Source organism: Colius striatus, chromosome 1 (genome assembly GCF_028858725.1).
Source record: "Colius striatus isolate bColStr4 chromosome 1, bColStr4.1.hap1, whole genome shotgun sequence".
NCBI classification, from domain to species: domain Eukaryota; kingdom Metazoa; phylum Chordata; class Aves; order Coliiformes; family Coliidae; genus Colius; species Colius striatus.
In genome coordinates this window covers 104236751-104257396 of record NC_084759.1, presented here as the reverse complement: position 1 = coordinate 104257396, position 20646 = coordinate 104236751, and the positions used below count along the sequence as shown (strand labels likewise).

The 20646-nt window shown below is 35.7% G+C and overlaps 1 protein-coding gene across 3 annotated transcripts in view; it reads right to left on the bottom strand.

Annotated features, from left to right (window-relative positions):
* The window catches only part of ROBO2 (roundabout guidance receptor 2), a 462417-nt gene that overhangs the window by 51487 nt on the left and 390284 nt on the right, over positions 1–20646 (bottom strand). For all 3 annotated transcript variants that reach the window (XM_062002636.1, XM_062002644.1, XM_062002650.1), the window contains exons 16-18: positions 16055–16179; positions 13095–13266; positions 6927–7109 (exon numbers count right to left, since the gene is read on the bottom strand). In XM_062002636.1, the coding sequence (XP_061858620.1) occupies positions 6927–7109; positions 13095–13266; positions 16055–16179 (480 nt within the window). The remainder of the gene's footprint in view (positions 1–6926; positions 7110–13094; positions 13267–16054; positions 16180–20646) is intronic.

The window sequence follows — 20646 nt, the reverse complement described above, 5'->3', positions numbered from 1 at the left end:
CTAAAATGATAGAGCTAGTACAAGATTGCAGCAACATTTGCCAAGATTCATTATATTTTGTTTGCATTGAGGTATGCTAAAACCTTCAAGGCATGCTGAGAAAAACTTATCAAGAAGACACGATATTGAAACCTCTTTGCTAGAGCCATATTTGCAGCAGATTGTCTATGGCATATAAGCTTGTTGAGAAAAGACAGGTATCACAGCATTTACTCTTTTTTTTTTCTTTTCTTTTCTCTGTGTATCCTGGTGGTAGTAACCATTTCCTGTCATTTTCCCAAGTTAAATAGTCTTTTACTCTCCCAACATAAACACTGGTTTTAGAAGAAAGCTTCAGCTTAGTTTATTAAAAAAATAACCTGGCTTGCAGTGACACTATATTTTTCTGCGGAAGACTGTGCCTGGTTTATGTGATGAATAAGGAGTTGTGAAAGAATATGGATTCTTGTATATCAATAAATGGACAATTATAATCTTAATAAGAAAATTAAAAGAAAGTATTTTAGTTACTATTCTTGGTGAAGAAGGCATATTCTTGGTCCAGAATATCAGCTAAGCAAGCCAAAATTCCTCTTGAAATATGAACACGTCATCAGAATGTAACAGAAAAAAAATCCTATTCCTGATGCCAATCATTAATGGGCTACCTGAGGATAGAGAAGGTGCTTTTCTTTTAGTATCAATATTGTGAAAGGAAAGACAGTTAACAACAGAAGATATGGTCAGGCTGACAACATGAGCACTATGTTTATCATTCCTACCGTACATTTTGTCAGCATTTTTTGCCTGCAGTTTGATTTCTGCAATTACAAAACAAGTCTAAATGCCTGAATAGAAGCATACTTAATGCAATGCAGGCTTGTAGATGTCACTGCAAAAATAAAACACACAGACAGCTGGCTTTATTCATCCCATCTCTACTTCAAAAAGAAGTAGAGCAATTTCAAGGGGCAATGTAAGAGGAGGAAGGGAAGGATGTCCCTATCTCTGACCCACCCATCTCCCTTCCTTTTTATCACAGAGGAAGCAAAAAAGCTCTTTCAGCACTCTTTGCATCTGATACATGTTCTTAGAAAAGCTGAAGACCTGCAGGGATGAGATTGGTTTTCAAAAGAAGATGAAAAAATAACCTCTGCACAGAGAGATTTTGAAGGAATCCCCACTAGCTTATACTTCAAGGACTAAAAAAATGCAGAAATATAATCCAAAGTGCATTTTAAATGCATAAATATTTAAGGAAATTATATTGTATATATTTATATGAAGAACAGCATATGTTAAGGAGCTTTTCACATGCTTTTTATGAAATAAATAAGGAGGTACCCAAACCATTTACTAATATCATCTGACAAGGTTAAATTTAATCTCCACGCCTGCTAGAATCAGAAAAACACAAATGTATAGTAAGTTGACATTCTGAGGCAAGAAAGCTTTAGAAAGCTTCAGAAAGCTTTCCATATGCCTATCTCTAGTAGGCCACATTTTTCTACTGAAAATGAAAACTTTAATGTTGCCAGCCAAGCCTTATTCCTTTTCTGATAAGCTGTTCCTCAAATATGAATGTAGATTAATCCTCTTTTAATAAGTATTAGCTCAGAACAGATAATCAGCATATAAAAATTCCATCAAATCTTCTGTCTACCTTTGGATGGTTCTGTCAAATAATTTATCCTCATTTAACAGTTTTAGGAGTTGCCCATAAAACATGTAGCATTCCATAATTATCTTGCTACTTTGTTTTTATTTACTCAATTTCTTGAAATCTTTAATCTCTCCCAAGGAGAACTAGTCACAAAATGAGCTTACCTACTTCTAAGTGAAAATACATATTTACTTTCTTTGCATGACTGATAGCCTAGACACTTGAAAACACCTGAGTATTCAAATGAGTAGGTACAGGCACAACAATGAGTTTGAGAGCACAGGAGAGATAAGCAGATAAATAAAATGCCTCTTATTTCTACAAATGGATTCCATGCCTTTGTTGTATAAGTCCTTATATCAAAATGTGTAAAGAGAATTGCAACTTCCAGTGCAAAATAAATAAATTCTGTTCTGTCATTGTAATACAGGAAGGAAATAATTAATCTATTATATGAATAATGCTCAGACATCTCTTTTGTGCCATTTATCTTGTCTTGTATCCTGTAGACACTCATGGTGTGTGTTTATATCCAGGCAATCTGAGTAAAGGGTAATCATAAAAATAATAATAATAAAAAAATCAGTGCAGTAGTTTTTTTAGCTTCTACAGAAACTCACAAAAGTAAGATCGAGTCATCCTTTCTATCATAGATGACTGAAAAGTGGTAACATTTGTATGTAACGTCTCTGTGTCAGATTTGGTTTTGCTAGTAGTATGTCATGGTCACGAAAATGTATACTTCCTGTACAGCTGCACATGATGACACTACTGCTTGCCAGTAGTAATCTAACAAATATAGCTGAAAATCACATGCTTTGTAGTACTTATACTACCAAGAATCAACACCTGGAGAGACACGATGGGGGAAAGGAAAACGAAGGAGTACTGATGTACTGAATTGTGTCTTGGTAACTACTGGGAATCAGTTCAACCTAAAATAAGTAAAAAGATTTAGCTACAATTTTCAATCTTGCTTTACTGTGAGCATCTGAGTAATTGGTCAGTGCTTATAAAAATTGAATTAATTCAACTCAATCAGTTACTCTGGCACAAATCTTTAGCAATTTGGTGGCATTTGCTGTTTGCTTTTCTCCTACTCAGAATGTTACAGTAGTTTTGTTACACAGCAGAAATTATACTTCTTATGAGCCTAATGATAGAATAAAAATAATAAAAAGTCCTGATGAATGACTCATCATCTGAAAATGACTCAAAAGAACATTTTAGCAAGGAATTATATAACTGCAGAATCCAAACGTTTAAGGAACTAATTTGATTGTTTTAAGTTCTGCACATTTGCAAATGCATCTGAAGAAAAACAAAAGAATATTTCCATCAAAAATAACAAAAAATAGAGGTTTGTTTTGTATCTCGAATAGAGTAAGTATCTGAAAGTTCCACTAACATATTCAACTTTATTTATTACCCAGTCAAATCTGAATGTTCTGCAATTTTCTGACAGAAGAATTTAAAGCAGATGTCTGAACAAAAAGTGTACACCTTCTAAAATTTTAGTACATTAGGATAAATCTTTAGTTAAACTTTATTGACAGCTGTCTCTAATGAGGTTCTGAAAACTACATACTACTGTCTAAATATTTCAATCTGAAAACAAATTGGTTATGAATCATAATTCTGAAGGGAACATAAAAGAGAGGGACTATGCTCTTTTACAAGAACAAGGAGTTTTTTGTTGTTTTGTTTTTGGTTTGGTTTTTTTTTTTGACTACTAGATAACTTAGTTTCTCAGTGCCTCCAGAAATGATTATAGGCTAGGAAATACAACTATGAGCTGTTATAGTTCTATAAAGTCCATGAGATGTCAAAACTATTTTTAAAAAAATAAATTTTTGGCAGTGCCTCTGACATATCTTTGTTGCTTAGCACATGTTGATCAATTGCACTGAATCCTGCCCAGTCACTGTGGCTTCAGCACAAGCCTGTGTCATGCCAATGGGTACTATAAAGACAATGGAAAAAACTCACCACAGACAGACATCTGAAAGCTGCATAATTATAGGAATCAAATGCAAAGTTGCATTATTTCATTTTGGAAAATATCCTATATTGTGTCTCAAAGAAAAGCAAGTAATGAATTTAGGGTAGAATGTGTTGTGCCACAATTTACACTAACTTGAACAAACCTGCCCAGAAACCAGAGGTGCCTCAACAGTCATCTGCTGTTTCCTTCTAAACTAAACATTCGAACTGTGTCTTAAGACAAACAGTGAGAAAGCAGCTAGCTGAGCACCAGGACTGGTTCTGCAGTGCAGTAGGAAGAGTGGACTCTAACAGAGGGGACAGAAAAGATGGCTTTGGTAAGTAAAACTGAGAGGCCAAGCTACACATAAAGCATTTTATCACCTTCTGCTGGAAAATGCTGAGATTAGCCTTTTACACTGTAATACTGAGGTATAATTATTTTCGAGGTTTTGAATCTTGAGCTTAGGCAGGAGAGCAGAGATAATTATTTGTATTGTTATTACTGTTAATTGTAGACTATTTTTCCTGGCTGTCCACATGTTGACTAAGCTGTCTGAAACTTTCTGCTTCAGTCACACTTTGTTTACTCTTCACAAATCTTTAATCACTCTTATGATAATTGTCTACTGTATATTATGCTTACTCAAGATATGAAAACTAGGTTATCAACTTTGGGTAGATAAATAAAAAAAAAAAGCAAATGCTTCAGTTTGCTGTAAAGGCGATGTGTGCATAGGTTAATCACTGGATTGCTTGAACTGCTGAATACCTCAAGGTATGAGCAATGTATATGTAACAGACAAAATGGATGAAAAATCCATTTCTCCAGATAGATCTTCAAAAACACTTGAGATTTTTTTTGTAACTTTAAAATTAAAATTCTGTTCTTTATGACCAATGCTTGTTCACGTTAAGTTAATTCAAGTATCTTGTCCTGCAAAATGCTTTCAAAACTGCATTATTTTGAGGAGTTAGATGGGTAACAAGTATGCAGAATTACAGTAACAGAGACATTAATGGTGGTAGATTTTATCTTCTCCTGGAATGGATATGCTACATTTTTATCACAGATGGCAGCAGAAGTATTTCCCTTTTTATTTGGTTTTAATTCTGCATATCTCATATGTTCATAAACACTTAGCTAATGTTTGTAATGGTGTGTTGGTGAGGTAAGAGACAGACTAATGGACAGTACCTGCAGGGGTGAAGGTGAAGGACTGAACTGCAAAACAAGAAAGCAAACACATTGTGAGTAACACACCCTGATAATAAGTGGTAATTGCAGGGCACGAGTTTCCTCTGGAATTTACTCAGTCATGGTTGAATATCATAAGCAGGACATAACCATTGAGCTTAAAGCACAAACCAGCTGGCAGCCAATGAAAAATGATGGGTGGAAAGGTAGTGAATTTTTGACAGTCAATTTGAGGAGTTCCTGTATGGACATGCTCTTCTCCAAATTGTAAACATCAGGATGAATTTTGAAGTGTGATCTGTTATGAACTTTTCCTTGCTGAAAGCATACACTATGTAAGAATTCTCATTATGAGAAATCTGTGTCATGATGCAATGTTCACATCACATTCATATGCAGCAAACACCATGAGAAGGAATGAGTTGCATGAGACACGCTGTTTATAATGACTATTATAACTATTTATAGCTATGCATTTTAAGGTATAAAAGACTTTGCTCTCAACCTCCCCCTCATCCCAGTGTGCCAACTCACATACAGGGCCAATAATTCTGCTTTAAAAAAAAAAAAGGTAGTCTTAGTTTCTGTCCAAAGTTCATGTATAAGACCGTTTCCTAAGGGGAGAAACAGTACAACTGTCTCTTAATATGAATCATGTTGGTATCTAGACCGATTTTTCAAAGACTTGAGTAGGTCTATATTTGTTTCTCAAATAACACCATCCCACCTCTCAGAGAGTAAAGTCATTCTTGTTAAAGACACCTCAGCAAAAATCGTGACCTATGAATGACAGAGGACATATAGTGACACAAAGTAAGGTTCCACAGAAACCGAGTCAGTCCAGGAGTCACTGAAAGCACCTTTCCTTTCCATGCTTTCACTACTCGTCTGGTTTCCTCTTGTAATGTCTTGATTCACTAAACCAGTGGAAAACTAATTCAGCAGGAAGGATCAAAACCCAATATCGAACAGTTTACTTCTGGTTTAATGAGTCCAGCCAGGATATTGAGGAGCCTGTTGATGGCTAACATCACAAAGTGTGGAGACATAGGACTCTTTGGCTGCAGGCAGTGAATGAACATAGGATTTTGGCAAGTTGTTAGAGACGCTCAGCCATTTAGAGAAACTGCGTCCTTAGGTTTGCACGTGATGACTTCTAAATAGATGAGTAACTTTTAGTGTGGTATAATGTCAGCATTAAATGTGATGTGTCCTCAACTGTGTAAAAAAGGGTTTTTTTTAAAAAAAAGTTAATAAACAGTGCAAGACAGCCTAACCTAACATTTGAAGAATAGCTTTTGTGTGTTAAATTAGGCTTCAGAGTGACCTGTTTTATGGTAATTTACCTGACTTCCTAAAAATCCCTAAGGTGCCTGAAGCACGGATTAATTTAAAAAACAAACTGTTTGGGGAAGAAAGAAAATATTTTTGTTTGGCAAACATATATTTTTTTTTTGAACGTAGTTTTCAAAAATTAATTTGTAACTGGAATGATGCCTTTGGTGCAAGAGTGATCACACTGTGAGGGCATTCCAAGGTGTTCTACCTCCAAGAAAATATTTGTATGGCTTCAGCCATAGGTAAATTTTGATCACACTTCACTGTCTAATACATGACTCTCTTCTCCGGCTGTAGCCATGGAATCATTAATTAAGTCCGTTCATTTCCCATGCACATGTCTTTGAAGACATCGAAATGCAAGGGAAAGAAGGAGACCAAATACTCTTTTTAACCTTCCTTGTAGGGTTTAGTCTAATTCACATTTGAACTCATAAATGGAGCCAGACCACTAACAGAATGCCTTCTGAGCAAGGAGGAAGAGGTACAATTATTCCTCTTTGTACTACTTTTTTACTCTAGATGTATTGGAGATATAAAAATAAAGACTGTCTTATGATAATGATGAAATGTGGTACTGAGCAATGCATTTAAAGCTTCTCATACACCAGCATTTTCACAACATACATTTAAAACAAGCATACAAAATTCACCCAGGCCACATTTGCTGTGAGTTCCACGTGTTTTTTAAGTAGGTTTAACAGCATTTGTTTTCCTAGTGATAGAACCTGAATGAGGTAGTAAGAAATAGTTAACTGTTCTTACCAGCATAATTGCTGAGCCCCTTCCTCTTCTTTCTGCGCCAGTACAGCCAGATGCTGAAACCCATCAGAATTACCCAACATGCACCACCAATGCCAGCTATAAAGGCAGGCTGTTTGACAACATCAGTGATTTGCTCAGTTATGCTGTTGTTATTTTCAGTGATGACAACTTCGTTACGGCCTCCTGCACAAAAGAAATTTGACAGAGCGTTGTTTTTATGGATTCTGTAATACAAACAGGAACCAAGGACTGCAAATGAAAAAAAAAAATCCAGCAATGCACCTCCAAAGAATTATCCACAGTAGAAGAGCTTTAATGAGTACCACTGCACACCTGAAAAACAATGTGTCTAGAAAGTAAATCTATGATGATTCTACAAACATGTATTTGAAAAGATAGTTCTATAACACTCTCCCAAATAATACAACAGATTCCACAGTCCAGAGTCTTTTTTTTTAGCAATATACAAGTTTGATAGGTTTTTTTTTACATAAGTATAGACAAAGTACAGTGATGAGAAACTGAATCATAAGAAATCCCTTTTTTTAAAAAAAAAAACAACAATCAAGTAATCAATAAGTAACTATTTGCAAATAAAACATCCAAATACAAAATATACTGCAACATCAAAAAACAGATCCTTCTCTCATTGTCATCAGCATGCCACAAATTCTGATTTAACTCATTTGTTTTTGCTATATGCTAGAGTTTCCAAATTTAAAATAAAAAATATGTATTCTCAACTGGGGCAAAAATGTGTTTCCCAGCAATTTCTTCATGGGGAAAACAAGCCATACAAATCCTAAGTGCACCAGCTTTGACACAAACCAGGAATCAAGTAGTTAAAAGTAAGCCCTAAACAATAACAGCAACAGATGCTATTCCTTTTTCATTTAGGATAAGCATGAAAAATTCGTAACATCAACCTGTAAGAAATAACTATGACATGGAATAACAACCAAAGTGACATGCATAAAAAAATTACTATATAGGATCTTAAACTGTGTATGTTACATTAGAAAACTGAACTTCAGTAGATGCTCCTGTTGTTTTTTTCCCCTCTCTAAAAAGGAACATTTCTAAAAGGAAAAGCTTAGCATTTGGCTTGAAAACAAATGATTCTTAAAAATATTAATGGAAATTCAGAAAAATGCTAAAGCATGTAGTTACAGGGCCAGAACTTTCCTACTGTAAACTTTCCCATGTCAAAAATGGTTAGTTTAAGATTGGGAAATGCAGAACATATTTTTCCACAAAAAAATATGACTATTGATTATTTTACATTTGATGTAAGCTGCACATATTTGCAGTTTTGAATTTGGCAAAGGAATTATCCACCATTTCCAGTAAAAGCATTTATATAGCTTAACCCTTGAAATGTTTATGAAGCATTATCAGATGACCATGTGTATGCTGAAGATCTGCAAGGGTAATTTCTCTATGGAGACAAAAAAAAAGATGCAAATACTGTGATTCTCAATTATAAGAATCTATCGTGCACACACATAAAGGTAGTGGCATATGGCAATAAAATATCAAAATATTCATTTAGAGGAAATTATTAAAAATATTGTAACATTATTTCTTGCTGTGAAAATGTACATATTCCTCTTCTATAATTCATCAATGATTCAAGTTACCACTCACTTCTTTTAGCAAAAGAGTCCCTGTGTCAGCACACCGGCTTCAGCCTAAAGCAAGCAAACAAGGTAGTTGACTAAAGTAGACAAAACAAGTCCGACACTTCCAGTTTTATTTCCATGGACATATCTTTGCAGGGTACTCAGAGTTCACACCAGTCAAGCTGTGAATGAGGATCCCTCCCAGAGGGCCCATTGGGCTGAAAGTGCCTTCCCTGCCCCAGCCTGTCTCCCCGCTGCAGGGACCAGTTCTGCTTCAGTGCTGCCTCAGCCAAGATGCAGCTTCAGGTCCTAAATTGTGTTTCAGAGATGGACTGTTACTCAGGAAGAAATGTGATACACCGCATTACATTACTATCACACTGTTAATGATCTCAGTGATTTTATTAAGCTTTCTCTCTTTCAGCACAATGTCAATATTTAGTAACGATGACCGTCTGCTTTTGCAAACAGACTGCTGAAACTGTGCTGGAGTTTGGCTTGCTTTCAGTAGTTCTCTGCAAAAAACAAAACAGGCTTCCCGCAAAGAAAATAGGTCCTATAGAAGGATGCTGATGGACTACACCTGCTAATGTATAAAAAGGCAGTACACCACCACTGGTATCATGTATCAGTCTATACTGGCCATGCTGGTAAGCTTTACTAACATTGGGACCTGGTAGCTGCAGCTGCCCTTTCCTATTTTGTCTTCCTGCTGCCAAAAGCCTAATAGTTTCCACTCCTGATGCAATAAGTGAAAATAAAACTCAGGGAGTACCTGTGACAAGGAAAAGAAGGAACACAAAGGTGGCTCCTTTATTGGATTTTCCCCTTTTTGTCTGCCCATGAATCCAATCCATAGATACACCCCAATGCTAAAAGAGGAAATGCCAAGAGGAAAACTAATGGAAACAGGTGCTCCATAGCATGCTTTTCTAGGCACACAATTGGTTTTCTAGTTGAAATCAGCATGGGAGTTGATGTTGCTCTAATTGCCATTAACTTTCATTTCCTTTCTGTGCTCTTTGAAGGAGAGGTAAAAGCGGTGGGTCAGTGAAGAAACAGGTAATGTTAGTGCTGCTTTGGAAACAGCCATGCTGCCATGAGGAAGAGCAGGCAGGGAAGCACCTCAGAGACCTGGCTTTGGGAACCAGTGGTCCTGGACTCAAGAAAAAAAATTGCTTCCCACTAAAGTTTCCAAAAAGTCTGACCCTCTAATTTTTTCCTTTAAGGTTAGAAATGAGCCTTTTGAGAATGGAGGCTATGAGAACAAATTACAGAGAGCCTGGGCAGAGAGCCTGGGAAGAGCTTTCAATGGACTTTATACTCTCCCTCTCTTCTAGAGGAAGGTGCAATCTGTCTCCAAATTACATTCTAAAGTCTGCAATCTGGTGATTTGTTTTCAACATTCAGTGTCAATTACTATTGCAAAAGTAATAATTCATTTAAATGTCAAAATAACATATGCTTTGTGAATTAAATGACTGAAAAATAAATGGATACAGATGAATGTTATCCACCAATGTTTGATAAAATTAATATAATCTTCAGGGTTTAGGGAAACAAACAGCATTAATTTTATATTTCTTTTTATAATATTTAAGCAGAAGTAATAAATATGTCATCCAAGGTACCAATGTACTATTTCATATACTGCAGGTGTTCCTGTAACAATGCTGTCAGTTCAACTAATTAGAACACAGACAAGGGAAGTGTGCGACCTGTAACGCTCCATTGTTCCTGAAGACAAAAACATAATGAAATATAATGTCTTCCTCCCATTGCAGAGTAATGAAGAACAAAACTAATTTGTCAGACCAAAAATTAATTAGACACATCAGATTCGATTGTACCTATTACTGTGAAAGTTTGCAGCTGTTCCTCATATTATTATGCCAATGATGGAATGTAAGAATGAACAGTTGCACAACTGATGAAGAGAAGTAACAGCTATACCATTAACCAACTTTGTTGTTTTCTACAGTTTTAGTTCTGTTTTTCCACATGAATTTTTTTTAACATCTCAATAGCAATCATAAATATGTCACTCCTTATTCTCTACAGTCTTCTATAAGACTTTTGAATGTCCCATTTGAAGCTTGGGCACAGGACTCCTGTAAGAGTGACACAACTTCTGACTAAAGAGAGAGTAAACTTCCTACTGCTCCATATTGTCCTGATTTTACTTTCTGGATTGTCAGAGTTCTGTTACCTAGAAGTGGTCTATAAAGTCAGTAGTTCGTTATACATTATGAAAATCATTTATTTTCAGAAAGAAACCTCTTATTAGCAGAATATATTCAGTGTTTAAGAATAACATCTTATTTGTTTTTATACACCAGACTCTGTTAAAGCCACACTGTTCAGTAACACGGCTTAACTTTTCTGAATCACTGATCTGCTCTCTCCATAATTTAGTACTTCTGTAGTTTCATTCTGTTTGCAAGCTCTTAAATAGTTTAGCTAAGCACCAGGCTGTATAGGACTTCATTATAACACAATCATTCAATACTGTTTTCCTGTTGATGATGATTTTTCAGGCTTTACTCATGAGTTTATTTTTAATCCATGTAATTATTTTTTTAAATGCCAAAAAAAATCATATTCTTATTTTATGTCTTGATTCTCAGTAAACATTGAGTAGTATCAACTCAAATTTTCCAGAAATGTTATCACTTAAACACTGTTATCTTCATCAAGAAAATTTATAGTCTGACAAATAACAGCCATCAATTCCCAAGCATTAGAAGAGAGATAAAAGAGAGACCCAGAGAAGAAAAGACAAAGAGAGATGCAGACTGTAGAAGCAATAACCATGTCCAGCTTTGAGCTCCCAAAAAGGAAAACAGAAATGAGAAGGGAAACACGATCAAACAAAAAAGACTCTCCTTCAATTTTCATGTAAAGGATTAAAATTGCAAAGTTTTCAGAGTTGTTGAAGCAGACATTTGGGAATTATTTAAGGAACAAACAAATACCACTGTAATGCTGCAAAATTAAGTCTCAAAATACCAATTTTTTTCTTTCTTTTGTACTTTATTTGCATCCTAACATAACTTTCCTTTTTCCTGAAACAACACACATCTCTCCACATTTATCTCTTGATTCTACTACTCATGTTTTTCAAAGAAAAAGTCAGGCTGCACCCAGATGTGGGGCTGAGTATTTTGTGAATCATCCATCAAAGCACTTTTGTGCAAGTTTAACTCACAACACATTAAGTGACACAAGGCTACTCACTTCTTCGAAATGCAACATATTTCAGTACTTTTTGGAACAAGTCCAATGTGTTTAGTGCCTAGATAGATGGGCTTCCTAGCTTCCTGCTCAAAGTGAATGCTATGGCAGACTAGTCTCAAAAAGTCAATTATTTATACAGAAGTCCAAAATTCAGGTTTCTTGCATTTTCAAAAATCAATTTCTTGCTTCCAGTTCTAGTAAACTTTTTTTCCCTCTTTGATGTTTCTGTGGCCGTTTCTAAAACTAGTGTCACCTTCACCACCACTCTCCAGGTTTTTTATTTCCTTCTACAGTGACGTTACATGACAAGTTGACATACTCCAATTTCTGTTGGGGTTTCAGGCATAGGAAGACTGAATATCATTAAGGAATGCTTAGGGGACAGTCTTTTTTAAAGGTCTATGCATAACAGAATACTCCATTTTGCATGAGAACACTCATTTCCTTCTTCCTGCCACAATACAAATCTCCTCAAATTTAACTCTTCATTGAGACATTACATTAACAACATTTTCAAGGAAGAATTTAAAAATCACAAAAGATTCACAAGTCCATTTAAGTAATAACCTAATTAGATCAGACAGATAAAAGCAACAAAATTCCTGTATTAAGCACTCTTCCTGTATTAAGGGAGGTGCTGCTCTTCACAGCTTGATTCAGTTTTGTTAAATGTGGTTTTTATTCTTACCCTTCCCTTATTGTTCCTGCCTTAGTATTTTATTCTTGAAAAGAATTAAAAGAAAAAAATCACAATCTGTGTTTCGCTCAGGTCAGGAAATTAATTCAGCATGGAAACCACTAAGAAACAGTCATTTCAAAGTCAGAGATGATACTACCTTTGCTCTCTCTTTGGACTAGAGGTAGCTTACTCTTTGACAAAGAAAGGTCATGTGCTTGGGATATTTGAGAAACACTGACTTCAAATGATCTGAAAACCAACTGTAAACAGTGCCTTGGGCACCAGTAGTATGAGTAAGGCAATATTACAGAAGAGGAGGAAGAGGGAGTCTGAGCTTTTAGCTCCGCAACTTTTTCAACATGTAGATGTGGTAAATTAATTTTAAAAATAGTAAATCAGTTTAACTAGATAATCTGCACTTTCTTGTATGTCTTGGGAATATATTTCCTTCCTTTGCCTGTGAGAACTCTGCACAAAGAGAAGACACAAGGCCAGCAGGCAGTGAAATGTTAAAAGTCAACTAACTCTGTTCAGTTCTTGTCTTTTGCTTCATGGATTTTTATGCTTCCATAAATGATTTAGGAAAGTTGAAACAGGCAAAACAAAACAATAGAACAGACAATCACTTACCAATTATTATGGGTTGTGGCTCACTTTTTACTCCCACACCTGCACTGGTGCTTGCAGCGACTTCCACGCGGTACTGAATACCTGGATATAGGCCACCTATTACTACAGACCGAATGGCTGCATCTACTGTTTTGTTGATATGAAATCGAGTCTCATTACCTAGGCACCAGATCTGGGACAAAAGTTGATGTGTTAAAAAACACGAAATTCTTCATACTCATAAACAATTGTGCATAGATATGACATATCAGGTTATTGCATGACAATCACTTATTTTGGACTTCTTAACTATCTTACTGTCCAGGAAGATAGCTGGAATTTGGACAACTCAGCTCAGCAAGCTATCCAAGGTTAGAATAGGACCAAGCCAGTTGCAGACTGCTTGTAAATACCTCTCTGGAACCTGTTTCCCTCATGGTGTGTAAATTCAGTGGTTAAACTTCTTAGAAGCACAGATCAGAATTATTCAAGTGAAAAAGAGGTGTTATATATAAATTGAAATCTTGATCAGTAATAAGATTACAAGCAAACCTTTTCTAAATAAATCCCACTTTTTTTTCATTCTTAATTTCTCACTGAATAGCAAAAGGACACCAAATAACACAAGCACGGGTTGAAATGCTTCTTAAAGTACTAAAGAAAAAATGATCTTCCTTTTACTGCACAACAGGGATATGTGACATTTCTGAAATGGAACAACTACAAACTCACTTTATACTGCTGCTTTTGTGATTACTTACATTGTTCAGGAATGTAGATACCCGTTCCTGAATCAATCTCTCTCCAATTAAAAAGAAAAAAATACTCTATAATCTCAATTGGCATTTTGTCATGAGAATGGTTTATGATTTCTGTGTGTTATGTATCTCTCTCGCATTTTTCCATAAGCTTTTCCCAAGAAGTTTCAAAACTAAGATCATTTAGGGATTCCTCTTCAGTTAATGTTAGCTACATATGATGCTTCTACATTATTAAAGAAAGCATTTAGTACCACTCAAGAAAATCAATACATAAAGATATCACATGTACACTACATAATTAAAATAGCAGAAGAAAGCACTATGGGTGCTATTGGTGCATTGGTTGGATCAGTAACAAACTGACATATCTAAAAAACTATAATTCTCTCATTACTATTATTTTTGTCCCTGGTCAGGGTTTTATCATACTTATCTTTTTTTTTCTGTGAAACATTGAGGAAGATGTGGAGGGCAAAATAAACCCTTGTTTCCCTAAACACAAGTAGATCTTATTTGCAGGCCAGAAAGCATTAAAGTGAGGAGCTATTGCTTTCATTCTTTCACTCCGTGTCTGTCCTGGTCTTAGGTTACAGTAGTAAAGAGATGCCCTTAATTAAAGGTATTTAATTCATAAATGAATGTACAGGCACTCTGATGCTTGAAATGAAATCAAAAGATCTACATTCAGTTTGTTAGAAAATGTTCTGTGAAACCTCAGCAGTAATTTTATACTCAAGGAAGCGTTAGATTCTTTGCACTATATTCACTGTAGCCAGCCCACTAATCAGATAGCCACCTAATATAAGACAAAAGGAATGTAATAGGCAGTGACTCCAGCTGTTTTTGTATACAGTTTAGAGATCTGAGCACTCACCTGGAACATGGCTTTTAACAACCATCAGCCCACTTTGTTTCATGTCTACATATTTTGCGGTTTAGGAGTATGCTTTACTTATTTACCTATAAGCCCTTGATGGTTAATATTGATGTATACTGGAGTCAGTATCAAGTTTAATTCAGAAAAAGATGATTATTAATTGATATGAAAATGAGATCAATAGGATACTGGGATTAATAAATCTTGATATCGACTAAAAGCAAAACAAAAGAAGTTCTACGCTAAACATATTATTGTGAGGATTTACTGCATCCCTCTGACCAAGTAAGCTGTAAGATTCTAAAGCATTACTTGATTTGAAAGTCAAGAACTTTCTCCCTTCTTGATGCTGTGTTCCCTCAAGATATAGAACAGGAAAAAACTCCCTATTTTTTGTGTGAAATAAGCTGCACCCACCATTACCATCCTTTGTGGGACTGTCAAGAAAGCTGCCCTGCTCTCTTTCAGTTACAAATTTCTCATTAGGTACATAACTCAGCTACAACAAAGTTAACAGTTTGTTCTGTGATCACAAGCCTGTGACAATGCTCAGCCTTGCCTGATCATTTTCTCCTCCACCCCAACAACACACTGCACTTTTTCCATGTTGTGAAAATATACTTGTGTAAAAAGCAAGCTTAGTGGGGAATTATAGACTACAACAAAAAAATAAGATGATATATATACGGAGTGGATACTTTGAGCCATCATAGCAACAAAGAAGAAGAAAATATAACCAATGCAGAAAACTTCTTCATATAACAAACTGGATATAACAGTGGTGTTGAAACTGTTCCTCAGAGTAAACAACCTAGCACTCTGAGTTGTGAATCTTGACAGAAATAGTACTCGGAAGAAGTCTTATGTTCTCCCAGAGACACAGTCCTTGACTTTGACCTTGAAGAGTTAGGATTAACATTTTTGCGGAGGAAGGAAGAGGTATCTTTCCTGCCAGCTTTTCTGACAGATTGAAGGTGCTCTAAGATAGGGACTTCAGTGACTGTTTTGAGAGAGCAGAAGAACAAAAACATCCCTTTCTTCTTGTTTCACAATAGGGAAAAGTAAGAAATAGAAGGACTACAAAATATCTGGCAATTACAGTTCTCCTCCAGATCTAGCTTATGGTATTTTTGCTTTTACTATAACAATAGTAATGCTTAAAAAAACCCATAAAAATAATTTTTAAAAAAAATCCAGAAGCAGTCAGTCTTCTTTTTCCATATAATTATATGTGCAGCTGTAAATACTGTCAGAATCTAGATCCATAAATGGTGCTATTGTTCTGTAACTCAAGCAAGTTGTTTTGTTAAACACATAACCCTCCCATTAGACATTGTTTCTACCTTATACTCCTGGATGACTCCATTTTGGTGATCTGGAGGGGGAGGATCCCAGGAGATGCTGATGCTTGTGCTGTTGTGGTTTCCAACTGTCAGGACAGTAACAGACTGAGGAGGGGCACTTGGAGCTACATCAAGGAGAGGGAACAGACAGAAGCAAAACATTAAACCACTTGCTAGACCATGAATTTTGCTGAAACAGTGTAAGAGCAAGCTGCCAGTATATCAAGTTCATGCTTCCTCCAGGCTTAGGTATGCACACTTTGTTAAGCATTGATAACTTTAAAAAAAAAAAAAAAAAAAGCTTTTCCGAAGAGAAGTAGGGCACTGAATGACAACGTGGAATTTATGGCAATGCAGAATCAATACAAATCATTCCTCATTTAGTTATATCTAGCATTCCTTTAGTTTGCATTGGAATTATTCTCATACTTGCATTTGTTTTCCATAATATGCAAAGATAGCTATGGATATATCAACTAAGAATTAACATGAGGCTGCTTCACCTAGTTTGAAAAGTGCTTTGATTCTTCTTTCCTCACATGGTCTAAGAATAATACAAGCAGCATACATGTTAAGGAACCTTTTTTGTTTCCTACCTGTTTACCAGGAAGATATTAACTTCACAAGCTTAAACATAAAACCTTTCAACTCCTAGATGGAAAAAGTTTAAAGTTTTCAGGGCTTTGCATCAAATGCCAACGAATAGGGAAGGTGGTAGGTTAGGTCAGATATATACTTATGTCCTCTTTTCACAAGACAAATTGCTTTCTCTTCAGAGTCCTGTTCAGTTCAGCCATTCACAGCTGTTTGGCTAGTCACTGTGTATGAAGGCCATATCTACAAGACCATTGCTTGCCAGCCCCACTACATTGGCTAGAAGTATTTAAAAATAAATCATAGCTGTTAGTGATCAGTTATGCTGGCAAACCTTCTTGCAGCTACACCAGCAGCAGGATGCTTCTGTTGGCTCAGGACATGTCATTTGGGAAGTGGTGCAGCAGCTTCACCACAGAAAAGTTTCCTCTGTGAGCACCTGTTTCATCTCCATGAGGGCCTCTCCCATCATAGCTGTAGCTGCCAGGGCAGAGGGCTGGGGCATATCGACCTTCTCAGCCACTCAAAACTGCTTGTGGCCCTCCTTCTCCCTTCTCTTTCTTCTAGGCAAATGTTGAAACCTCACCACAGTGGCAAGCTAAGTCACCAAAGTCAAGTGTATTATATTAAGTTATAGTCTCTGAGGAGAAAAAAAAATATATTGATGACAGATGCACTGAACTGGTTCTATGATCCATCAAAGTCCATTTACCCCAGCCATCTATTCAGTCTTCAAAAAAACTAATAGAAAGAGGATAGGTAAGTGTGAATTAATAAAATGAACATACAGTGATAGCTCTGCAGGAGTATTTTCCAATTCACAAAAGCCTGGGCTTAGACATTTTCTGTTCCAGGGTAATATCTTTAATAATTCCTTATGGACTTTTTCTTCAATGTATTTGTCATCGCCTTTAATACAATGTTAAAACATTTAACATGAAATATGAAAACTTATTTTGAAGACTTAGAGTAGACCTTGTACCAGAAACTGAAGTATTTATAATTTCCTCCAGCTTCAGTTTCAAATCTAGATAGCCCTCTGGTTTTGAGCATCTCACGTCATGTGTTTGACCCTGACTCCAGCCACCTGGTCTAGAGTATTCCTGTCTAGAGAGGACTCTTCTATTGCAAGAGCACTCTAGTCTTAACTTTAACAGGTACTCCTGACTGATCAAACATCTCTGGATCATACTCCTCAAAAAAGCAGAGTCACAGAAATCTTCATATTAAAGTGTGGCAGAGTTTAACGCAACTAAACACAGACACGGATATTGTGAGTATTCAAGTTTCCTGAGTCAATTCAGACTTCCTAATTTTTTCCTGTAGCCTCTTTGAGACTGGCTATGTTCCCACTTCGGACATTCCTAAGCACTTGACTTGGCACAGGCTCAAGGTGCTGAGCTTAAAGCCTTACCCTGATAAACCTGAAGAGTTAAAGTAGCCTGTTATAGGAATGACACCACTTAAAACTACGGTATCAGAGGTGAAGACAAGGGACCATAAAAGATCGTAACAGAAAAAAATATTTTAGACATAAAAATAACACATGTATTACTGTCCTGTGATGGCTGCACATTTTGACAACCCCATTTTCAGCTGCTGGTGCAGCTGCAAAGCACATAGTTCTTGGTAGAGTCCTTGTGACCTTGAATAATGCAGAGAAACAGTGTACTGGAGGGGAGTAATGGAGCTGTATTATGGACAATTTGACTTTTAGCCAGCTCAAGTGAAGCACAGAGAGGTGGCCTTGGGCTACTCCTTGAAATCGTGCAAAGCATAAAATGAGTAAAGTTAATAGTTACATTGTGTATTTTATGGCAAGTGAAATAATTTGCCGCACAGTAAAAAAAAAGCATTTTAAAAGTCTTCAAGTTATTCAATAACAACAAACAAACAAACAAACAAGAATAAATATATGCATGTGATATTAATTGGAACAACATTTTACGTGAAAATAATAATCATAAAAATGGTAAAGCTTAACACTGTATAACACATTTTTCGTTTTAAGTGTAATGGAACAACTTGCTGGAACGTATTTACTTTCATCCTCAAACACAAAGGGCATTTGGAAATATAATTTCTTATATACACATACCTGGAAATACAGAGAAAGAGAGAGAGAGGAGAGTAAATGCTAAAGAAATGTAAAAGTAATACTGCACTCTAATATTTAAAGAGAAACATACTGTATTCATTTGTCTTTGCATTTAATCTGCATGAATATTCTATTTACTATTCTACCAGTGTCTGTTTGGGGTTTTTTTGAAGGATATATGGTAAGTTTGAAGCAAAATTAAAATTGCAGTTGATGAATGCAGCTGAAAGTACAATTCAAAGAGCTGCACTAAGGCAAGGAATTGACAGACAGCAGCTGATAAAAACTAAGGAAATTTCCATTTAAAACTTTCGTATTTTTGTGGTGACAAAAAATATGCAGAACAAATACTGCTCCACAAAGTTATTCCAAAAGAGATTTAAAATGGTAGATCTAACTGAAAAAAGAATCAGCTATCTTTAGAGCAAGTGTGAAAGAAATAGTGAAAACTATAAAATAAAATATTTTATTTAGCTCCTTATGTGTGTAACTATATATGTATTCAACAGTTCTCCTTCCCCTCTCTGATAGCATCACACTGAAAGCTGGCACCATGGTATAAATTAAACCACTTGTCTGACACTGTTGCAGTTATTAAATAGACTGCATTGAAAAATAACATTTTTAAAACCGTTTTCTCATTTCCCTTGCTGCTAGCTTGTGGAGAACACCTTGCCTGCTTCTTGACAGGTCAATTATTCCAGTGTTCAGCTTCTTCTTACAGATATGAAAGAACCCAAATCGCTGCTCATCTTTCCCAGACACAGTCAAACAGAATTCCATTTGTTACCTTCACAAGGCCAAAGAGGCAGGAGATGGATGGATACTGAACTGTGACAAATGTCTGATCTAGAGGAAAAGTCTAACTGCAGCAAAATTGATTTTTGGAGGTAGGCCTCAGAAGTAACATTGCATGTAAAATTCAATCCAGCAGAAAACTGCCACTACCTTTTGGTCGTAATTTGCCTTTTCCAGGGCTATTTGTTTTGATTTTGCAAAAAAACTTACAATACGTGTAGCACTCTTCTAAATTATTTTCTAAAAATAGTATAGCTGACATTTTTTAAAAGTCAGGTCTAAAAAAAGCTCATTCTCGAAATAGAATCAGAAGCAACATAGCAAGTGGGATACCTTTAACAGACTTCCATCTTTCTTCATTGGATAAGAAGCGAACCACTGTCATTAAACATTTAGTTAATGTCATTTTTGAAAGCTACCAACACCAATATAATTACAAATATAATGTGAGGAATTAAAGGAAATATGTAGAACTGCACCAACCACATCTTAATTTTCTCATGGAAGTACTTAACTTTATCATTTAAGTAATAAGAAGAATTATTTACAGGGGCTGACATTTGTCTGGTGATAATACTATGTGTTAAGGCCTGATGGTTTTTTTGTGAGAGATACTTGTAAACAGAGTCCTCAAAGGTTATATTAATCTAAAAAGCGTATAATAGGCTGTGAGTTACAGTTTATCTATAGGCAAGAAAAATTTTTTAAATCCTCACTCAATGGAAAGTTATTCCAAATAAAGTGGCCTTTAACATAGCAAATTACCTGATAGGCCCTGTGGGGATCCTAGGTTTACAAAAGAAAATACCATTCCCCGAGTATTTTATAGAAATAGGCAGAAGTTACAATATCTTCTCTCTTTTTCAGTAGTTCTTAATTCACCTTTAGTAAGGGACAGTTAAATGTTGTAGAAATAAACAAAAAAAATCAATTTAAATTGGACAAGAAGGAACTCTTCTAGTGAGGAGACAGAATCCTACATTTTAACTGTAGAAAAGCAATTTCACCTGTGGATAGCTTTTTTCTTTTCTTTTTTTTTTTTTTTTTTCACAATAAAGGTCTGTTGAGACTGCTGCAGAGAAATTCTTTACCAACTCATTTA